At 42.9% G+C, this 23,858-nt stretch overlaps 1 protein-coding gene and 1 long non-coding RNA gene across 2 annotated transcripts in view; one reads left to right on the plus strand and one right to left on the minus strand.

The window, feature by feature from the left end:
• LOC136373324 (kinesin-like protein KIF2A) overlaps window positions 1-23,858 on the minus strand; it is a 178,589-nt gene that overhangs the window by 74,213 nt on the left and 80,518 nt on the right. The window contains 5 exon segments of the mRNA XM_066338219.1: window positions 6,145-6,240; window positions 16,570-16,670; window positions 17,255-17,377; window positions 20,582-20,636; window positions 21,077-21,193. Of these exon segments, the coding sequence (XP_066194316.1) occupies window positions 6,145-6,240; window positions 16,570-16,670; window positions 17,255-17,377; window positions 20,582-20,636; window positions 21,077-21,193 (492 nt within the window).
• The window catches only part of LOC136373345 (uncharacterized), a 253,545-nt gene that overhangs the window by 67,405 nt on the left and 162,282 nt on the right, over window positions 1-23,858 (plus strand). The gene's annotated exons all lie outside the window — the stretch shown is intronic.

The raw sequence follows: 23,858 nt of genomic DNA on the forward strand, positions 1-23,858 counted from the left end.
TTGTTTAATAAAAAGCCATTGTAAGCCTTAAACTACCTCGTAGTAAGACTAGAACTTTAGGATACAATAAGTACTTCTAGTAGTATAGACAAAGTTTAGTAGAAAATTAAAAATTATAAACTTCAAATAAAAGGTATCAACAACTAGAGTAATCTATCTTATAAAGGTTGTTAATTTATGCACTGATCAATAAAATAGAAATGTAACTGTTATGTCTTGTGAATATGCGGAATGAAATTGAAAGTGTGTAATGAAAAAATCTAATCAAAACTTACCCCAAAAGCACAAATTAATGACTTAATATAAAAGGGGAGGGATTGTAATATATGTTGCAAAATAATTTGTGCAAAAAAATTAAAAACTACAGCATTCATGTAACCAAAGCCAGTGATGGGAGAAAGCGATTTACATCAGGTGATAAGGGAAGAGGGATTCAGATACCAAGCAAGGATAAGCTGTCTCCAAAGATGTTTATTCCAAAGGATTTTTTTTGTCTGACAAGGCCCCAGCGATATGCATTTGATACGCATCAACGATAATATTTGTTGTCAAAGATGTTTATACCGAAACAGAATTCCAGTAAGGAGATGAATTATTCACCCATTCTGGGAAACTTTTCATCAGACCGGCAGCAAGAAAAGAAAAATACATGAATATGCTAAAAGGATAAGGTCAATGAGAGAAGCAAAAAGACACCCCCCCCCCCGTACCCCGCTCAGCCGGAAAATGTATAAAACAGGACCTTGTGAAAGCAGGAGCAGTGAACCACGATGATTCAGAGGGATAGCGTCCGAATTTGGTTCACCCAGTGTCGATCGCCAGGCTCAGCACTGTTTTGCTTATGGCTTTTCTGAAACTTATACTTTGATCACTTAATAAATTCTCTTTAATTATTAAATTGGCTGATTCATTTATAACACTAGTTAGTTAAAAAAATAAAGGCATTAACTATTATTTCACAACTACAATTACTTTTGAAAAAGTTAATGTTATCATACACAGCACATAGCCTCTATTTTAATATTTTGTGAAAGCCTAAACTATAATATATATTTATCACACTAAAATATACAATGTACATAGGGATTAAGGTATTAACCATAAAAGGCTGACAAATTATACTATATCAAAAGCAGTTAAAAGAGATTACAAACTGTACTATATCAAAATAATTTTCAAAAGCCAATAATAGCGAAAGCCAATAACTACATAGTTATTTATAACATCCCCAAAGAGCAAAACAGGAGACCTGGCTTCTTGAGCTATGGAGAAATCTTAGGTACTCAATGACTTTTTTGCCTTGGTCTTAACTGCCAAGTGCTCCAGTCACACTGCCCAACTCACAGAATCCAAAGGCAGGGACTGAGAAAATTAAGTCCCACCCACCACAGAAGATCAAGTTTGAGACCATCTAAGGAACCTGAAGGTGCACAGTTCCCTGGGACCTGATGAGATACATTCACAGATCCTGAGGGAACTGGCTGAGGAAGTGGTGCTGTAGGTTATGATTTTTCCTTTTTTTTTTTTTTTTTTTTTTTTTTTTTTTTTTTTTTTTTTTTTTTTTCTCATTCTCTTAGGGAATTTTCTCCCATTTGTTGCTAAGAGACAATAACTACCGATACTTAAGAGAAAAAAAGATGTGTCTGGGAGGAGGAGGAGGGGAAGGGTGCAGCTGGCTACACTCTTACCTGGGGAGTTTTCTCTTGGGAAGGGCAGAGATACCCCAAGATTTTGGCTAGGGAGTGAGGGTCTGGGCTTATCTCTTCTTGCTCTCTCTCTCTCTCTCTCTCTCTCTCTCTCTCGACGTGGGAGGACAGTCGAACTGTTGCGTAGCGTGGGGAGAATCCACTGCCACTGCCGAGTCCAGCCCTGTACTGCTTCTTCCTTACTGTGGGTTAGCCTTTGCTCATAAGAGCAGCCATTGCACTGAGATCTTATTAACACCTGATCTGACTGGAAAGGACTCTCACCATCTACTCGGGTGCCTCAGTGTTATAAATGCATATTCTAAAGTTGGCTTTTCGCAAATATTACAATGAATACTATATGTATAATTGTACTGTATTATGTTTCGTTAATGGAGTTTGGAAAAGTAATGAGTGTATTTTCTGATTGTGACATAATATAAGTGGTAAGAGGACTGGGTTCTTTCTTTGTGACATCTGAAGTGACCAGACCAAAAAAGTATGAGGAGGGGTCGTCACCTTGTAACCCTGCATAAAAAACTGCTAACTTTCTGGGTTTTTTACCCAAATGAAAATAAGCAAAAAATCTTGTGGTAAATGTAATGGATAAATTCGTGTATCAAAGATTTGGTCTGTTAAAAAGCTACTCCAGGGCATCTCCGAAATTCCAAGACCTGTGGTGCAAGCTGTGAAACCACAACGTTTGCAACAGAAATGACATAGCCGGACTGGAGATGGCCCATTCATCAAGGATGGGCCTCCACTTCACAGCTCCTCGACATCTGATGTCAATCTTGATAGGGGATCCGGAGGATGATCAAATCAGCACCCCAAAGGAGAAATCCAGGAAGACTATCAACGTCTTTTCATACTTATGGGAACCCCTTTCAAAACCTCGCTTGGAAATAAAGAAATACATGAATATTTGGACTTTCAATGGACTTAGCCTCAGGATAAATAAACTGTATAAAAACTGTACACTGAGACCCAGTGTGTGTGGTTGAGGTTGGATGGTACCGTTGTTACTGTCACTCTGCCCACCCAGCATTCGATCGATGTTGTCCAAATTTATTGTGGCTTTTTAATTTGGTTTTAGAAATTTGCTAAATAAATTCTGTTATTTTGAATTGGCTTCTTATCATTTATAACAACCTCAAGAGAAAGATTTTTACCCATGTTACGAGACAGAGTGGAGCCACTTGCAAATAAATCTGCCAGATAAGATGATTGAGAATACTTGAAACAGATACAAACTCAAAGGAATGTTTATTAAAATCTATTGAATATGCAACACAGCACTCCTTAAAGAGACAAGTCCGAAAGGGTGGATGTGCTACTGGCAGATCCTGTGCCAAGCACCCTCGGCCGAGAGAATTTCACTTTTCTGTCTCCTAATTGTCTATTTTAATTCTTATTAAACTAACAAATTTTTCAGAAAGAGTGGAACTCGTTTTTCACACTCAGGGAAAAACTTGGGACCCGGAGCCACTCCTCCTCTGCAGAAGCCTCTCCCAGCTGCATTCGGGAACCCGGCCGCCACTGGCCAGCCCCACCATTTTTTCTTCCACTGCTCCGGATTCTTTGCTACACTGTAACCAGCACCCTGTGTCTGTTGGGACACCCAACGGCTCCTGCTACAGCTGGGGACTTTTTGTTACATTTTGTTTGCCACTCCAGGCTCTGCTCATCCCTGCTATTCCAGCTTGCTGCTTCCGAAGTTTCTGCTAGAGCTCATTTTGCTATCTGTGGGGCACCGGAACCAACTACCCACCTTCCGCTCCCCGTGAGTTTGTAAAGTGCTATAGATGGCTAATATGATGACTGGCTCTCGCAATTACGGGATGAATATTGTGTGTATGTTAAGAAAAGTTTTGTTGATGTATGGTTATGTTATTGTAGTTTGTTGTTTGGACACCCTGTTCTCCTCAGAGTCCCCTTTTCTCCCCCCCCGGATTGTTGCCACCAGACATCCTTGGTTGTTAGGGATGTCAGGGACACGTGGAGGGAGGGCATGTACATGTGCCCCTTGCATGGGGAAAGCTTGTTGCTGGGGAGGCTTGGCATGACAACACCTCACCTCCAATCAAGTTGCAAGGTCTCCACCAATGGACGGCAAAGAAGAGTTGACTGGCAGACATTGGGAAGGGCCAGGGTTGGCTGATGCAACACCAGGGGTATAAAAGGCAGAGCAGCCATTTTTGTGGTAGAGCCTCTGGCAGTTGGCCGTGTTCCCAGCACTGTCTCTTTTTCCTTATTCAGTCCTTTGTTGTGTTTGTTGAAGTTTAATAAACCTTTGAAATTTTAAAGTGATCAGTCGTTTCTCACATAAAGGAAGCACTTTTCCATCTCCTCTGCTGCCTGCACCTGCCATTACCAGGTGAGCGAGAGGTGGCTGAGCTCACGCCAGAGCGCCCCCTGCAGCCGCGGAGGAATCATTGCACCTGCCCTGCCCACCGGGAGCCTGCCAGTGCCCCTGCCAGCTGTGACTGTAACTACACCAAAGGGGAAGGTGCTTGACAGCCAAGAGAAGGCTGTTATTGGGTTTCAGGTTTTCTTTGTTATTGCTGCCATAGTTGTTGTTTGTTTGCCCTGTTAAACATATACATACTAGTAAAGAACTGTTATTTCTTTTCCCATATCTTTGCCTGAAAGCCCCTTAATTTCAAAGTTATAATAATTCAGAGGGAAGGGGGTCATATTTTCCATTCCAAGGGAAGTTCCTGCCTTCTTTGGCAGACACCTGTCTTTCAAACCAAGACAAGTGGCTAAGACACTATCCATCATATTTGAGAAATCATAGCAGTCTGGTGAAGTTCCCATGATTGGAAAAGGGGAAACATAATTCCAATGTTCAAAAAGGGAAATAAGGAAGACCAGGGAGCTACAAACCAATCAGTGTCACCTTGGTGCTCTGCCAAGGCAGGGTCACCCAGAGCAAGTTACACAGGAACATGTCCAGGTAGGTTTTGAATGTCGCCAGAGGAGAAGACTCTGTGATCTCCCTGGGTAGCCTGTTCCAGTGCTCTGCCATCCTTATTGTAAAAAAGTTCTTCATGATGAGGTGAAACTTCTGCATTTTAGTTTATGGCCATTGCTCCTCATCCTGTCACTGGGCACCACTGAAAAGAGTCTGGCACCTTGCTCTTGACACTTGCCTTTGAGATATTTATATGCATTAATGAGATCCCCACTCAGTCTTCTCTAGACTAAACAGGCCCAGCTCCCATTGTCTCTCCCCATAAGAGATGCTCCAGTTCCCTCATCATCTTTGTGGCCTTCCACTGGACCCTGCGCCTGACAAACTTGGTGGCCTTCTACAATAGGGTTACAACATTGGTGGATAAGGGAAGAGTGGCTGTCGTTATCTACCTGGACTAGTGCAAAGCATTTGACACTATCCTGCACATCATAGTCTCTAAACTGGAGAGACATGGATTTGACAGATGGACTGCTTGGTGGATAAGGAATTGGCTGGTCAGTTGCACTCAAAGAGTTACAGTCAACGGCTCAATGTCCAAGTGGAGACCAGCGATGAGTCGTGTTCCTCAGGGGTTGGTATTGGGACCAGCACTGTTTACCATCTTTGTTGGTGACATGGACAGTGGAATTGAGTGCACCCTCAGCAATTTTGCTGACAACAGCAAGCTGTGTGGTGTGGTTGACATTGCTGGAGGGAAGGAATGCCATCCAGAGGGACGTGGACAGGCTTCAGAGTTGGGCCCATGTGAAGTTCATGAAGTCCAACAAGGCCAAGTGCAAGGTCCTGCACCTGGGTTAGGGCAATCCCAAACATGGATACTGGCTGGGCAATGAGTAGATTGAGAGAAGCCTGCCAAGAAGGACTTTGAGGTATTGGTGGATGAGAAACTGAATATGAACTGGCAATGTGCTCACAGCCCAGAAAGTGAATCACATTCTAGACTGCATCAAAAGCAGTGTGACCTGCAGGTCAAGAGAAGTCATTCTCCCCTTCTACTCTCTTCTTGTCAGACCCCACCTAGGGTACTGCATCCAGCTCTGGGGCTTTCAGGATAAGGATGTTGACCTGTTGGAGTGAGTCTGGAGGAGGCCATGAAGATGATTGGGGGCTGGAGCACCTCTACTATGGAGACAGGCTGGGAGAGCTGAGGGTGTTCAGCCTGAAGAAGAGATAGCTCTGGGGAAACCTTATAGCAGCCTTCCAGTACCTAAAGGAAGCCCACAGGAAAGATGGGGAGGGACTCTTTAGCAGGGAGTATAGTGATGAGGGGGAATGGTTTTAAACTAAATTAGGATAGATTTATATTAGATGTTAGGAAGAAATTCTTTACTGTGAGGGTGGTGAGACACAGATGGCCCAAAGAACTTGTGGATGCTCCCACTGTGGAAGTGTTCAAGGCCAGGTACATGCATCAAAAAATTTGAGACAAAGAGAAAAATTCAGAAGGATAAAAAATTTCCACATCACTTAAATACTTACAGGATCTGCAGTTGTCAGTGGTCTATAATCCAAACTTCCCCTGAAATCTCTTATCATACACATAATTTCATAATTTGGGTTTGTAGCATCAACATCCTAGGGAAATAAGCAACAGAATTTCTAATATACTTTTTTCCTGAAATGAACAAATTTCAATAACTTCTAAATTTATTTGTAAAAAAAATACTCATTAACTGAAATGTTAATTTTTCTCCAAAACACCACAAATGTCTCAACTAAAAGTTTAATGCCTTTTTCTATTCTGACGTAGCTAATTTACTGGTCATAAAGCAAAACAATTATATACTTTCTATTTCATTTTTTTTGGTTGGCATGTATTAGAAAATACTTTTGAATTGAGGAGTCCTTAAAATTCTACTCAACAAAGAAATGACTACTGCTTTCTGCCAGAATCTTCACATTAAAGAAACATAGCTGAACAATTGCACAACAGATAACATATACAATCATTGCTTCCTAATCTGAGATAAATTGGTCCAACAGACAAATGGATACACTCTATTATACAGGTACAAAACACACTGCAGAGTACAGTGCAGGTGCCCCAGCCACTCTAAACAAAATCCTGCTGCATCCAAGTTGGTTAAAGGAGGTTGATCCTACTTGCTGGTCCTAAGTTAGCTTCTACAGTCACTTGGATGCATTGTTCTAACATTCTAGACCCCCCCCTCCAAAAATCAGAATCAATCCAAATTATACACAGAAGGCTATATTCAGATACACAGGATCTCCTGCCCTAAACCTGGAACAAAGAGTATCTGAGTGAATGGACATATAAGAGGCCATGCACAGAGCCCTTCTAAACCTTGCAAAGCCTGAGCTACTGAGCCTACTGTGGGCTGTGCTGGTTTGCTGTAGAATCACTCAAATGTTCTTCCTTGTGGAGGCCCTTGAGCCTTTAAGGGAAACTTCTAGGGCTTTGCCCTAGAAGAATCTGTCATTGGCTCCAAGAATGCCTCATAGCTTAGGGTGAGCAAAAAGGCTTCTCTCAGGGTGCTCTGCAGCATTATGTTATCTACCTCAGTTTTGCTTTTCCCATTGGCCTGTGGGCCTTGCTCACCTCTATTGTTGATACATGTCTCTGGTTCTCGAGGTTTCTCCTTTCCCTGTTCCCCCTTTGGCTGTGGTTTTGCTGATCGTCTGCCCTTATGTCCCCTATAGGTCATTGCCCTTTGCCCTGCCCTTGTACTGCCCCTGTGTTCAGACCATTGGCTCCTGACCCCCATACTTAACCCTGGACATTCATTTGATCTGGGTCTTTTTGTTCCTGGAACCTTCAGCATGCATCTGCAAAATAAACCTCACTGGAACCTTATACAGGAGACCCTTCTTGCCTTTCTTCGCTGAGCTAGCTGTGGAGTGTGTGTGTGTAGACTTGAGTGCCTTGCCTGTGTGCCCATCAGAGCGGCTTCTCCAGAAGAGATGATTTTTGGGGAGAGGTAGCAGCAACCACCATCCATCCCCATGCTGCTACACTTCCTGTCAGTTCTCCCTGCAACTATCAGTTTTTACCCCATTTCAGAACATGCTGCTGTGGTGGTTTAACATGAATGTGAAAGGGTTTTTTTTCCTAAGGAAGTTATAGCATGGATTGACAGCTTGGCTGATGAATAAGTGTTATGTACGCCTCTGGAGACGCAGTCTTAAATCAAAAGCCCCAAGTGACTTGTCTTTTTTTTCTTTTCTGGCTGTCAAGGAGCTAACATCACCTTGTAAGTCAGAAGTTCAAGCTGGACCCCCTGGGGCCAGGCCCTGCCAGGCCTTGGTGGAGGGGCCCTGCCTGTGGGAGAGCGGCCGAGCCAGCAGCATCCCCTCTCTCCCCTGGTTCCTCCAATGGGGAGAGGAGGAGGATTGCAGATCAGCAGTGCTGGCCCTGCACCAAGGGCTGCAGCAGCTGGGCTCTTGGCTTGGATGCCAGAGCCTTTGGTCCAAGGGAGTAGAGACTTTTGAGAAACTTCCTCCAGAGCTCCAGGGAGCTGATCCAAGTTTGAGTTGCTTTAGATCTGACCGGGGTGGAGGAGGGTTCGTCCATCAGCGTTCCTGAGCATGCTCCCTCTCCCCCTTCCTCCTCCTACCATCACCAGCGGCCTTGAAGTTCCGGGAGTCAGCAGGAGAGGAAAAAAAAAATGACTCTGGGCAAAGACATTAACCCTTTTCCCTCCTCCATGGAAGACAGAATGATTTGAATGTAGAGAGACAGCATTGAGACAAAGTCAGTGAAAGAACTGAGAAAGACTATTGGAAGATGGGATGGAGGAAGTGGACATTTTTGACCGGACTTCTCTAGATATGAATTATGGGGAAATGGACTGTTTTTGTAATATCATAATGCTGCCTGGGGGAATGCAATTTCTAGCCAAAGGGTTGTGTGTATTGATATACATGAGATTTAATTGAGAATTTTCAATAGAATATGTCCTCGGCTCCTGGGAAAGAATAAGGAGGTCTCTATTTCTTTTGAGATAGAGGTGATTTTAGAGATAGAAGAAGAGAATCCTTGTTTTGTACTAGAAAAGTATTCTTAAAATGATACTCCAAACATGCGGAGGCCCATAAGCAGCTTGGGAAACTGTTATATGGGTGAGACTGCACAGAATCTGCAAAAATTCTGGGTGGTTGCAGATTTGTGGCATTGAAAGCCACCAGACCATTTTTGTGGCGTGTTCTCCATAAACTCTAGAGAGGCTTCTCTCCCAAGGTGATGTAGGATCATGTTTAAATGGTGGCAACTGACTGAAAATCATAGTTTTCTCTCTGTAGTGTGTGAAAAAATAAACAATTGGGGGGGGGGGGGAAGGTGTTTGAATGTCTCATTTTTTTCTCTCTCTCTTTCTTTAGTGTATGCTAATAAAATCTGTTTTTACTTTCAAGTTGTGCCTGTTTCGCTTTTTTCTCCCAAAATCCTATCTCCCAGTCGGTAAACGAAATTTGGCGAATGTGAAACCATGACACATGCATGCCAGCTCTGGTGCTTAGACCTTATTAAACTTTGCATGGTTTCCCACAAATGAGCTAAAACTCCTTCTGGATCATATCTGATGATAGGCGCTTTCAGAAAGTAATACAGTGGGGTTAATAAGATGAAATGGAGCCAGCTCATGTCTCTACACCTGTAACACAGCTGATTCACACTTCAGACAAAACTGTGCCCTGGTAATCAGAAGTTGACTGCACCTTTAAGTTGTTCATGCTGACTACAGCGAACTAAAAACTATTTAGTAAGTAATTAATAAATGTATTCCTGCTGAAATTTTTCCTTCTAACATTCAGAAAGGGATATTGCTTATTATGGAAAAGGTATTTGCCTAATATTCTTCAAACTCTGTTTAAAGGTCTTGCCCACCAGAGGCCAGTGCTTGGCTTATTTTTGATGCATTTCAAAACAACAACAGAATATGCAAATGATGGATGAAAAGCGTTGTCACAGAAGTGATAAAAAGAAAATTTAAGCTGTAGCACCACATCAAAGAATAAATTATTTGCTCCAATTATTTGCTCCTCACACATAAAGCCATAGTAATGCTTTGCATTTGTTTAAGTGAATGGAAATTATAGAACAAGAATTCAATATAAGTGATTTTAGGTCAACTTAGAAAAATCATTAAACCATGAAGTAAATTGCCTGAATTTGTGATGGCATTTCTCATGTCACTAGCAGATTTGTAGTTGTATTCGATTTTCATGGCCAGGTTGCAGGTAGAGGTTGGGCTACAGAGGTTGTTTCTGTGAGAAGCTGCAAGAGGCTTCCCCTGTGTCCAATGGAGCCAATGCCAGCCAGCTCCAAGACAGACTTACCACCAGCAATGGCTGAACCCATCAGCGATGGTGGTAATGCCTCTGTAATAACATATTTAAAAAGGGGAAAAAATTATTGCGTGGAAGTACTTGGGGCCAGAGAAGAGCAGAGTGAGAATATGAAAGGATCAGCTCTGCAGACACCAAGGTCAGGGGAGAAGGAGGGGGAGGAGGTGCTCCAGGTGCCAGAGCTGAGATTCCCCTGCAGCCCTTGGTGAAGACCATGGTGAGACATCTGTGCCCCTGCAGCCCATGGAGGTCCAAGGGGAGCAGAGGTCCACCCATGGTCCATGGAAAAGACCCACTACGGAGCAGGTGGATGCCCAAAGGAGGCTGTGACCCTGTCTAAAGCCCACATTGGAGTCAGCTCCTGGCAGACCCTGTGGCCCTGTGAAGCCCATGCTGCAGCAGGTTTGCTGACAGGACTTGTGACCCTGTGGGGGATGCATGCTGGAGCAGCCTGTTCCTGAAGGACTGCACCCTGTAGAAAGGGACCCACATTGGAGCAGTTTGTGAAGGACTGTAGCCTGTGGGAAGGACTTAAGTTGGAGAAGTTTGAGGAGGACTGTCTCCCATAGGAGGGACCCCACGCTGGAGAAGGAGGAGGAGACCTGTCTCTGAGAAGGAAGCAGAAGCAGAAACAACATGTGATGAACTGACCATAACTCCCAATTCCTGTCTCCCTGTGTCACTGGGGGAAGGAGGTAGAGAACTGAAAATAAAGTTGAGCCTGGGAATGAGGGAGGGTAGGGGGAAAGGGGTTTGTAGGATTTGTTTTGTTTCTCATTATCCTACTCTGTCTGGTAGTAAATTCAATTAATATCCCCAACTCGAGCCTGTTTTGCCTGTGATGGTAATCAGTGAGTGATCTCTCCTTGCCCTTATCTCAATCCATGAGCCTTTTTTGTTATATTTTCCCTCCACTCTCCGGCTGTGGAGGGGAGTGATAGAACAGCTTTGTTGGGCACCTGGCATCTGGCCAGAGTCAGCTCACCACAGGAGTATCTCTTTGGAGAGACTAACATATACACATACAGGCTGCCAACAAGATTACGCTACTAGTTTTGCTAAAGCTTTTACACTTCTATGAAAGCAAGTAATTTAATATTAATAGAGTTTCTCAAAGGATTAATGTAGTGGGTTGACTTTGGATGGATGCCAGGTGCCCACCAAAGCTGCTCTATCACTCCCCTCCACAGCTGGAGAGGGGAAAGAAAATATAAGAAAAAGTTCATGGGTTGAGATAAGCACTGGGAGAGATCACTCATCAAATACCGTTATGGGCAAAACAGGCTCAAATTAGAGATATTAATTGAATTTATTACTAACAAAATCAGAGCAGAATATTAAGAAGAAAAATAAGACCTTATAAACAACTTCCTCCCACCCCTCCCTCCTTCCCAGCTCTACGTCCTTCCCCCAGTGGCACAGGGAGACAGGGAATGGGGGTTATGGTCAGTTAATCATGTTGTTTCTGCAGCTGCTCAAGGAGAGGAGTCCTTCCTCTGCTCCACTGTGGTCTCTCTCCCATGCGAGACAGTTCTCCATGAACTTATTCAACATGAGTCCACCTCACAGGCAACAGTTATCTGTGAACTCCTGCAACCCGAGTCCATCCCATGGGCAACAGTCTTCCCCATTTTGCTGCAGCATGGGTCACTCTTCCACAGGTTGCAGTCCTTCAGGGACAGGCTGCTACAAGCATGGGTCCCCCATGGGCTCACAAGTCCATCCAGGAGCCTGCTCCAACACAGGCATCCCATGGGTTCACAGCCTCCTACTAGGTGTCCACCTCCTCTAGCATGGATCTCCTTCATGGGCTGCAGGTGGATCTCTGCATCCCCGTGGACCTCCATGGGTTGCAGAGGCACAGCCTCCTTCACCATGGTCTTCACTATGGGCTGCAGAGGAATCTCAGCTCCAGTGCCCAGATCAGCTTCCCCCCCTCCTTCTACACTGACCTTGGTGTCTGCAGAGTTGTTCCTCTCACACGTTCTCACCCCGCTCTTTTCTGGCTGCAATTGCAACTTTTTTTTTTTTTTTTTTTTTTTTTTCCTCTTAAATCTGTTATCACAGAGGCCTTACCACCACTTCTAATTGGCCCAGCCTTGGCTAGCAGCCCATCTGTCTTGGAGCTGCCAGGGATTGTGTCTGCCAGACATGGAGAAAGCTTCTAACAGCTTCTCTCAGAAGTCACCCCTGTAGTCCCCCTGCTACCAAAACCTGGCCATACAAACTCAGTAAAACTAACGACTTCATTTCTTTCACAAAAGTTTATAACAACTTACTGGAAAACTGTTTGCATCATTCAAAGCTAATTTATAAATGCATAGACAGGTGTAAAGGAAAAAGAAAAATTCACTAATCAAACATGAATCTAAAGGATCTATAAAGCATCAAATATCATAAAGAACAATTTATCAATGCTATAATTAACCCCATGCAGCAGGGGGTCAGGCTTGGGGAAGAGTGGCTGGAAAGCTGCCTAGTGGAAATGTTATGCTAACAAACAGGGAAGGTCTTGTTGGAGATGTGAAGGTTGGGGGCAGCTTTTGCTCTAGTGACCATGAGATTGTGAAGTTCAGTACTGGGCAAAGAGGAAGCAGGCCAGCATGTAAGACTACAACCCTGGACCTCAGGAGAGCTAACTTTAGCCTCTTCATGGATCTTTTTGCAAGAATCCCATGGAAACAGACCCTGCAGGGAAGAGGGGTCCAAGAGATTTGGTTGATATTCAAGGATTGCTCAAGAAAAATGCATCCCAATGATGAGCAAGAAATCAGGCATAGGGGGCAAAAGACCTGTCTGGATGAATGAAGAACTCCTGTCATTACTCATGCAAAAGCAGGAAACACACAGGAGGTAGAAGCAGGGTAATGCCACTTGGAATTAATAGAGAGAGGTTGTCAAGAGTAAGTAGAAATGAGATGAGGAAGGCCAAGGCCCATCTGGAATTAACTCTGGCCAAAGATGTCTAGAATAACAAAAAAGGGCTTTTTCAAACACATCAATAACAGAAGGAAAACAAAGGATAATGTGGGCCTGTTCCTAAATGAACGGGGACCCTGGTAACAGGGGACACAGAGAAGGCAGAGGTACTGAATGCCTTTTTTGCATCAGTCTTCACCAATAAGACCAGCCCTCAGGGATCTCTGACCCAAGAGACCAGGGTAAAGGAATGGTGGGAAGAAGACATTCCCTTGGTCAAGGAGGATTGAGTCAGAGAACACCTAAGCAAACTGGACCCCCAAAAGTCTGTGGGACCTGAGGGGATGCATCCAGAAGTGCTGAAAGCACTGGCAGACATCATAGGGAGGCCGCTCATGATCATCTTTGAAAGGTTGTGGAGATCAGGAGAGGTGCCTGAGGACTGGAAGAAAGTAAATGTCATCCTGGTCTTCAAAAAGGGCAAGAAGGAAGACCCAGGGAATTACTGGCCAGTCAGTCTCACCTCAGTCCCTGGAAAGGTGGAGTGCCTCATTCTGTAGTCCATCTCTATCCACAGGGAGAACAAGAAAGTCATAAGCAGTCAGCATGGATTCACTAAAAGGAAATCATCTTTGACCAGCCTGATTACCTTCTAAGATGAAACAACTACCTGGATAGATGAGAAGAAAGCAATGGATATTGTCCACTTGGACTTCAGCAAGGCTTTCAACACTGTCTCTCACAACATACTCATAGGCAAACTCAGGAAGTGTGGACTGGATGAGTGGACAGTGAAGTTGGTTGAGAACTGGCTGAACAGTAGATCCCAGAGGGTCATGATCAGTGGCACAGGGTCCAGTTGGAAGCCTTTCATTGGTGGTGTCCCCCAAGGTTCAATACTGGACCAAGTATTGTTTGCTTCCTCAGCAAGTTCATTGATGCCTCAAAGCTGGGAGGAGTGGCCAATACCCTACAGTGCTGTGCAGCCCTTCAGAAGGACCTTGACAGGTTGGAGAAATGGGCAGACAGGAACCATCCGAAATTCAACAAGGGCAAATGCAGGGTCCTGCACCTGGGGAGGAATAACCCTGGACATCAGCACAGTCTGTGGCTGATCTGCTGTAAAGCAGCTCTGTGGAGAAGGACCTGGGGGTCCTGGTGGACAACAAACTGTCCATGAGCCAGCAGTGCCCTTGTGGCCAAGGATGTCAATGGTATCCTGAGGTGCACTAGGAAGAACATTTCCATCAGGTCAAGGGAGGTGATCCTGCCTCTCTACTCATAGAATCATAAAATGGCATGGGTTGAAAGGGACCTTAAAGGTCATCGAGTTCCAAGCCCCCTGCCATGGATAGAGACACCTTTTACTAGACCAGGTTGATCAGAGCTCCATCCAGCCTGGCCTTGAACACTTTCAGAGATGGGGCATCCACAAGTCCTCTGGGCAACCTGTTCCAGTGCCTCACCACCCTCACAGTCAAGAATTTCTTCCTAATATCTAATCTAAACCTACTCTCAGTTTGAAGCCATTCCCCCTTGTCCTGTCACTCCATGCTCCTATAAAAAGTGCCTCTCCATTTTTCTTGTATGTGCCCTTCAGGTACTGGAAGGCCACGATTAGCTCACCCCAGAGACCTCTCCAATCTGAACAAACCAAATTCTCTCAGCATTTCCTCATAGGAGAGGTGCTCAGTTCTTCTAATCAACTTGGTGGGCTCCTCTGGACTTGTTCCAACAGGTCAATGTCTTTCCTGTTCTGGGGACCCCAGAGTTGGATGCAGTACTCAAGGTGGGGTCTCACCAGAGCAGAGGGGCAGAATCACCTCCCTCAACCTGCTGGCCATGCTTCTGATGCAGACCAGGATATGGTTGGCTTTCTGGGCTGCCAGCACACATTGTTAGCTTGTGTCCAACCTCTCATCCACCAGCATCTCCCAAGTCCTTCTCATCAGGACTGCTCTCAATCAGTCCAGCCCCCAGCCTGGATTGATACTGGAGGTTGCCTCAACCCAGGTGCAGCACCTTGCACTTGGTCTTGTTAAACCTCATGAGATTCCCATGCGCCCACTTCTTGAGCTTGTCCAGATCCCTATGGATGACATCCAGTCCTTCAGGTGTACCAACCACAGCACTGAGCTTGCTGTCATCAGCCCTAATGAGGCCACATCTGGAGTGCTGTGTCCAGTTCTGGGCTCCTAAGTACAAGAGGGACATGGAGATCCTGGAGTAGGTCCAGCAGAGAGCTACTAAGTTGATCAAGGGTCTGGATAACCTCTTTTACAATGAAAGGCTGAGACAGTTTGTCCTGTTCTGCCTCAAAAAGAGATGACTGAGAGGGGACCTCATCAATGTATATAGATATCTAAAGGGTGGGTGCCAAGAGCCTGGAGTCAGGCTCTTCTCGGTGGTGCCAAGCAGTAGGACAAGATGCAATGGGGAGAAACTGATGCACAGAAAGTTCCATCTGAACATTGAGGAAGAACTTCTTTACTGTGCAGGTGACCGTGCACAGGAACAGATTGCCCAGAGTGGTTGAGGAGTCTCCCTCACTGGAGATATTCAAGAACCACCTGAATGCAATCCTGTGTAATGTGCTTTGAGATGACCCTGCTTAAACAGGGAAGTTGGACCAGAAGACCCCATTGTGGTCCCTTCTAACCTTACCCATTCTGTGAAAAGGACCTGGGGCTGCTGGTCAACAGCAACTGAACATGAACCAGCATGTGCCCACATGGCCAAGAAAGACAATGGCATCCTGGCTTGTCTCAGCAATAGTGTGTCCAGGAGGACCAGGGCAGTGACAATCCCCCTGTACTTGGCATTGGTGAGGCTGCACTTGGAATCCTGTGTTCAGTTTTGGGCTCCTCACAAGAAAGACATTGAGGTGCTGGAGTGTGTCCAGAGAAGGGCAACAGAGATGGGGAAGGGTGTAGAGCAAAAGTCTAATGAGGAGCAGAGGAGGGAGCTGGAGGGGGAGCTCAGTGTGGAGAAAAGAAGGCTCAGGGGACCTTACTGCTCCCTACAATTCCCTGACAGGAGGTTGTGGTGAGGTGGGCGTTGGACTCTTCTCCCAAGTAACAAGTGACAGGACAAGAGGAAATGGCCTCAAAACGTTTTTTCACGGAAAGGGTTGTCAAGCATTGGAATATGCTCCCCAGGGAAGTGTTATAATCACCATCCCTGGAAGTGTTCAAAAAGCATGTGGATGTGGCACTTGGGGGCATGGTTTAGTGGTGAACACAGTGGTGCTAGGTTGATGGTTAGACTTAGTGATCTTAAAGGCCTTTTCCAACCTTAACCATTCTATGATTTTATTAATGCCTCCTGTAGAATAACAGCCCTATCTAAATGCCAAATATTTGATTATTTTCATCAATATATTTTCCCTAAGCAATAGCTATGATCAGGACTTCATTTTTAAATAATACACAGAATGCTAAGCAATTGTAAGCAATTGTTTCTGTAGGAAAGAAAAGAGGGGGGAAACTGACTAAAGAAATAGTTATTAAAGCAATGCAACCATGTGCCAAAATACTTATTGAAACCACATACAGGATGAAAGCATTTAATTTCAGGATTATTATAGTTTATAAAAATTTTTGAAGATTGAAAATAAACACATAACTGTGCAAACAACTTCTTTTCCTATATACATTTTCCATCTGAGCTAAAAATACTAACCTGAGCTCTTTTTTCTCTAAGTTCCTGCTGCTGTAACCTTCTTTTTTCACGTTTCTCTTGCAGTTTTTCAACCTCTTTTACACAATTGGATTTTCTACGTGCTTAAAGAAAATATATTTGAAAAATATTTTAAATGTTGCATGAATTTACTATTTACACTATAAAATTTCAATTCTATTGATTTAGGAATTATTAAAATGCATTCATTTATATCAACTATCTTTTCAAGCATATCAGTATTAGTACAAAATAATTACAGCAATTTAATTTATAAAATGTATATAATAAATGAATGCAAAGAAGCCATACTAATGGGACAGTCATTACAGAACCAAAAGTATAACAATGACCCTCAAAAAATATATGGATGTGGTATTTGGATACATGTGATCTCTTGGTGTGAGTTAAAAGAAAGCCCAGGTAAATAAAAAAAAAAAAAAAAAAAAAAAAAAAAAAAAAAAAACACTGTCATAATTAAAAAGAGATAACTGAAAAATAAATTCAACAGGAAGAACAACTATGACAAAAATGGACATTTGTTTAGCCACAGAACTCTGAAAAAGCTTCCTGAGGAAGCTTACAGGCAACTGCATGTATAGAACACTTGCAATTTATGGACAACATCATAACTGAAAAAAATGTACATGCCCAGAATGAATGAATCCTTGATACATGGTTTACATACAAGGGGGTCCAAATTCCTTTTTTGCAGCTTGAACTGGAGATATATCTGAAAAACTACTATTGTGTTGTGAGGAGGAAGACTGTTCAGGAAGCTGAGTAGGCCGTGTGTGTGCAGAACCAACCACTGCAAATGAAAAGCACAAAGCTCATCTAGATATGGAAAAGTAACATTTCTATCCAATTCTGAAATGCTTTATGACAAGATAAAAAGAGGCCCCTTTCAAGACACAACAATTTTTGAGGGGAGGGAGGGGGGAGCCATACATGTGGAAAATCTATTAATAAAGACATTGAGTATGCAGCTTCTTTTATCTTAGTGTTATGCACCAACACAACGTAACTAATAAGTACCAATGCTGCATGTGTGTATTTTTAAATACTCCCCTACCTAATTAATAGAACTTATTATGTGCATAAAATTAATTATGTACTTGGAGATATGCAGTTTTGAAGTTTAAAGTATTGGAATTTTATTTATATTGTAATTATACACAAAAACCGAGTAAAAAAAGGACTCAGTGTTTCACATTCTCTGGATGTTACAAAACGGTCCTGCCTCGTTGAACCTACATGTGGATGAGAAGAGTGATAGAAATGAAAGGCAGCAATGTGCAGCTCAATCTATAAGTGGAATAAACAAGCCTTTTTGACACTGTTCTGGAAAGCTAAACTTATTGATTCTATAATGTGATAATGGACTCTAATTTCTGAAGATGCAGAGTGATGTCTGTTCCCAGTGAATGCAGTGAGAATGGCATGCATGCAAGCCTCTCTGGTAGAGCTGAGTGTTTTGTTTTTCAGAGTTGCTTCAAGTAGCTCTGCTTCAGATGGCCATTTTCCTGTACATGTTGCTAACAAGATTTGCCAGAAGAGTACGAAAGTGAAGGTAACACTTGATTAGTAGCCTAGAGATTACATTCCAAATGAAGACCAGCACACTGCGCAAAATGGAGAAAACTATGGAAACAGGTATCAAATAGGACAGAGAAAACAAATCTGCAGATCATCCCAAATATGATAGATCTAGCTTATTGCATGAATTTACTACACTAAACAAGACAGTGTGCTGAGAAAAGTTTAATTATAAGGCAAACAAACAAAAACTTAGGCCGACTGTGAATAGTAAGATGCACAGGACCTAATAAAATACAAGCTACAGGGTTATTCCATACAAAACAGACCTTTTACTACAAATGATGATGTATGGATGTGAGGAAAGCCCATCAAGAAGATATCTCAAATTTAAACCATATTGGTTTGAAAAAAAAATCCCCTTTACATGAGATTTCTGATTTAACATCCCCAGAGGAAAATGGCAGAAAGTGATCCCAATCATCCGCCAAAAGAGTCTGAACACATAAAAAGATGTACAAAACCACTTGTTGTACAAACCTAAACAGACAGAATGGAATCTAGCCTGAGTTAATGACAGTAGATTAACATTTGGAAAAAGAATCATTACTATCATCAGTACAAACTAACTTTATTGCAAGAGAGAAAATGAAAACAATAAGAAATAACTATTCTTTCTACTGTTATTAGATGCATCTATATTCATACAACACAATTTTTTCATTTATCCTCCTGTGATATTTGAGCATTTTTGTAGATTTTTCACTATTAACTATAAAGTGAGAAACAACCCATAGAGTTAGAATTAGAAATGCATAACTATTAAGAAATGTTATATAAGCAGGAGATTTAAATGTTCCCATGTTTTTTTACTTCCTTGAAAGCGCATGTTAGTTTAACACAACCTGGCTTTTAGTGGGGGTAGAGGAAGCCACAGAGGCTGCTTCTGAGAGAAAAGCTCTTCGAAACTTTTATGTCCAGCAGAGCCAATCCCTGAAAGCTCTGACGATGAACATATTGGCTGGCCCAATTAGAGAAGTTAGTAACGCCTCTGTGATGACATATTTAAGAACGAAAAAATGCATGCAATCTTTCTTCCTTCCTCTCTGAGTGGTGAGGGGGGGATGCCACTGGGCCCCTTCTCGGCACGGTTGCCAGAGCCCTTATTGGCCGGGGCCATCCTGCTGGGGGGCCATCCCAGTGCCATGAGCAGCAACACAGCTGAGACCATGCAGCTGGGACCAGTGCTGGGAGCACCCATGTGGCCAGGGCAAGGTGGTTGAAATCATGCAGCTGGGGCAGCGTGGTAGGGGCAGTGCCATGTGGCTGCTGCTCTCTCAGCATGGCTCGCAATGAACTTTACTTGCTTAGCCACTTTTAACCAGCCATGCTGCAGACAGAAAGGCAGGAGCAGAGGCAGTAGCTTTTCTTTTTTTTCAGCATCCTGAATGAAAAGAGGCGCTAAATGGAGCCAGCAGCAAGCACTGCCTCCATGATGCCGGTGGGGACCACGTGGCCAGGAGCAAGGAAACTTGAGAACAAATGAACCTACTGACAATTTTCTCCCAAGTCAGAGAAAAAGAAAAGGGGAAGACACATGAGGAGAACAACATGGTGACACTAAGGTTGGCGAAAAGAAGGGAGGGGAGGGAGGAGGTGCTCCAGGCATCGGAGCTGAAATTCTTCTACAAGCCATGGTGAGGACAACAAACTGTTTCCCTGTAATTCATGAAGTGCATGGGAGGATGCAGAAGTCTACCCTCAGCCCGTGAGAAAAAGGTGCTCAAGCTGGAGCATGTGGATGCTGAAAAACTATAATCTAGTGAGAAACTTGAACAGAGAAAGGGGACCCTTGCTTCCAGAGATAGGGGAAGAGGACCCTTGCTTTTATACTAGAACAGCTCATCCTTAAAAACTACATCCCATGAAGTAAATGACCCATGAAAAAACAGTTGTGAGAAGACTGTTTTGCCCGTGGGAGGGACTCATGTTGCAGCAGGTTTGGGCAGGACAGCTACTCATGAAAATTAGAACCATGTTGGAGAAGTTCACAAAGATCTGTCTCTCATGGGAAGGACCCCACGGCATAGCAGAAGAGACTCCTCTCTCTAGGCGAACTGAAGAAAGATTTTTAGAAGTGACAAACTGACTAAAACCCCCATGTTTTGTCTCCCTATGCTGTCACTGGGAAGGAAAAAAGGGCTGGGGAGGGGGGGAAGTGTTCCAAAGGTTTATTTTAATTGTTATTATCCTATTTTAATTTTGTTAATAAATTTTTCTTTATAACTTTTAAGTTTTGAGCCTGCTTTGCCCTTAGTGTTTTTCCAATCCTTACTTCAATTCATGAACACCTTTAGTTGTTCTTTCCCCTTCCTCTGCTCAACTATAGCAGAGGAGAATGAATAAATGATTTTTCATGGGTGCCTGATGCTTAGCCAGTGTCAAACCCCGACAAAGGGAAAGAGATAACATTTACCTCTGTTATCTCTGGCAGGAATGTTATTCTTTATAGGTGTCATGGTTTGTCGACTCTGTAAAAGAAAGAAATATCTGTTATTTGATCATCTTATTGAAAACATAAACTGCAGCTCTACCTCTGTTTCTTTCCAGTGAATAAAAATAACATGGCATCAGCGATACAAAGAAGTGATTGCTACCAAATCCTTCCTATAAGAGCTCAGGGTGAAGACTGCTTGAGCCATATATACTGTTTCAAAACAACTTCCAAAACATTTTCTATATTTTTCCTTGAGATATATTTAGCTATATAAATATTAGTCCCCAACTCCCTCTCTGCCAAACCTATCCTTATAAAATTGTTAGAAGCCCATATTCAGCACAGGAAAAAGAAAGGAACACAGTTATCAAGTAGCTCTACAGCCACAAAAGTTAGATTCAAAAATTCAAGCATAACAACATGTATAGGAGTACTGAAAGTCTAATAGGAACATGTTGCATAGGTATTACCAACCTTCACAATTTTGTTTACTTTAGCTGCTGAAGTAGGTGGTGGTGTCTCTGAACTAGGTTCAATATCTTCATCAGGTGCAAGATCTGGATTAAGTGAAAATATGCTCTCCAAGTGAATCTGTGTGAAAGAATATAAAATACATTTATGATTCTTAGAACAATACACACCCTTTCCATTTCTCCTGATATTTTTGATAATACACAATAAATGTATTTAGTGCTTTTACCCCACAATTTGTTAATTCTATAACCTGAGTGACCTTATTTTATTTCCACTAAAAACAGTGTAAACTTTGGTCTTCATCCAAGTTGAAAACACATCCTTCAGAAAAGAAAATTATTAAAAATAACCAATCGTCGAAGCCTGAACAACAAGGAGTTAATGCACTGCTACATCTCAAACACTGACAGCTGTACAAGTGGGTAAGTTAGAACAGGATGTGGCTGAAGAGAAAGGCCATACAAAGGTAGGGCAGCATCTTTCTGGGGCCTACTTCCCTGTTCTGGTCCACAGTGACTACACAACATAAAGGACAGTGCAAGTGCAGAAGTGAGGTCAAGAAATAGGCATGAACTGTGGACAGAAGGCAAATCCAATAGAGGAGGATCGAGACCACTAAAGACCCTCAAAGTCTCCCAACCCGTTTCCAGAAAGGCTTAGAAGAGCAGACTGTGCATGCTACTTCATTGACATGGAGAGCAAGAAACCAAATCCCAAGGCAGGGAAAACTTATCTATAAAAAGGTACCCCCACAAAGCCTGGGTGGTACCTCCAGGACCTTGAACACCCCATCAGCTAGATCAACACTGGAACCAGGACTGATGATCTCCTTTCCTCTTCTACCTGATCTCTCACTCTCTGTTCCTTCTTTTCTTTTCTCTTACTACTAGAAAATAAGGGCAAAACTTATATCAATTTCCACACCAAGTGTATGATTTGATAATAAAACTTTGTAAGCTTTTTTGGACCCTTCTAGTTTTTGCCATTCATTTTCAACCACAGGCATCTATGAATCTTGGGTGCTCCCTTCCTCTTAGGAGTGGGATGGGACACCAATAAGTATCAATAATTCTGTAAAGTGATTAAATTAAAACAGAAGTACCTAGTTGTTGTGGTGTGAAATTTAGGTTACCAAATTTCTGCAATACGGTTTGGTCCACCCTACCCCCTGTTCAAACCCCTTGGTCTTTCCCTGGTGGTGGGTTCTGTCAATCACCCTGTAATCCTGCCCAGAAGCCTGGAAAATTCTGGTGGGGCTGCACTGTGATTTGGCAAGGTCTACATTGCCCCTCCTTGTTTTATGTATAAAATGTCCTGCTAATTGTCTTTTTGTTCTGGTCACTCCCATCTTACCTGGCATTGGCTCTAGATTGCCCCCTTCCCCTTTCCACACCCCCTGTACTTAAAGCTGAAACCCAAAGCCCAGGAAGGACTTTTACTAGGCTCTCTGAAGAGCAATAAATCTTAGCTCCAACCCATGTGAAAGTCCTCCTTTCTTTCATGTAATTGCCACGCTTCTGCTTGAGGTTCAGACCCACGGAACCAAAGGATACAAAGCTGTACCCCTGTATGTGGACCCGGTGAGCGAGCAAGCCGGTAAACAGCTCCGGACACCCGCGTAGATAGTATTACTATGGTAATTTGTCAGTTACTGCATAATATGAAAGATATTTTGTAACATAAAAATAAAGATATCTCAATTATTTGAAATTTCCCAGACAGTGCAAAAGAAACAGATGAATTACAACCACCCAAGAAATAATAGCAGAGTTGAAGCCACATCAAATTTATGATGCTATTTTTTTCCATGTAAGTGTTCCTCATTCAGAAAGCTGCCAAATGTAAGGGGGAAAAGGACAGGAACTTAAAAATAACTGGGTTCAGATCTATTGAAACTTGGTTTCCTAAAAATCTTAAGTAGCTTTGGTCTCTGTAGACTGCTACTTCCTCTGGCTAGACCTTTCAAAGACCTCACTACTCTATGGATTCTGTATCTAGATAGATGAGTTCAGCTGATGAGATCACCAGGGCATTCTCACAACCTTATTTTTCCTTTTTCCCGTGTTTTGACAAAACTGGTGAAATGCAATTATTTCTGAGCTGCTTCTCCAAATTTCAGCTGAAACTGGCTAACATGGTCGAAAATTTACAGGAAGAGGGGACAGCAAAGCATAATTGAGACAGACACAGTTTTTTAAAGAAAGCAGGGCTGGAAAATTATTGCCTAAAACAAACAGACTAGCAGTTCAATCCCTCAATAATACAAAGAGAAAAGTATTTTTAATCCAGCTCCCACTGGCTTCCTGTCTGAATTGCAAGTCATTCTCCCTCTCAAAAATTTGATTTTTCTACTTGCCAAAAGGGCTAACAAGTTCAGCCTTTGAAATCTGTTTCAAAATCAAAAGATGAAAAACACTATATAAAAGCTATAACAAAGAGCTCAGGATATCAAATTTAATACAACAGAAACCAGGATTTGCCTAATAACTCCCATTGAAAACAGTCTGTAACCAAAGAATCATCTGATGCCATTTTGTTTTTTGCCTTTTTTCCCCATATATATTCTCTGTATTCTTTACACATATATTTGTGACCTATTGTATTAGTGCCTAGTTTTCCCAGTAATTTTCTGTACCCTTTCCCTAGGCAGAAAGAAAACAAATTCCAAAGCTCCAAGCCCCAGGGGTACAAGGCCCCTATGCTATCTTGGTTCTTCCTGGCTACCAAGGTTGAGAACAACTCTTCATGATAAACAAAGTACAGCTAGTACCCAGGGAGGGAA

This window comes from Sylvia atricapilla, chromosome W, assembly GCF_009819655.1.
Source record: "Sylvia atricapilla isolate bSylAtr1 chromosome W, bSylAtr1.pri, whole genome shotgun sequence".
In the NCBI taxonomy this organism is placed as follows: Eukaryota; Metazoa; Chordata; class Aves; order Passeriformes; family Sylviidae; genus Sylvia; species Sylvia atricapilla.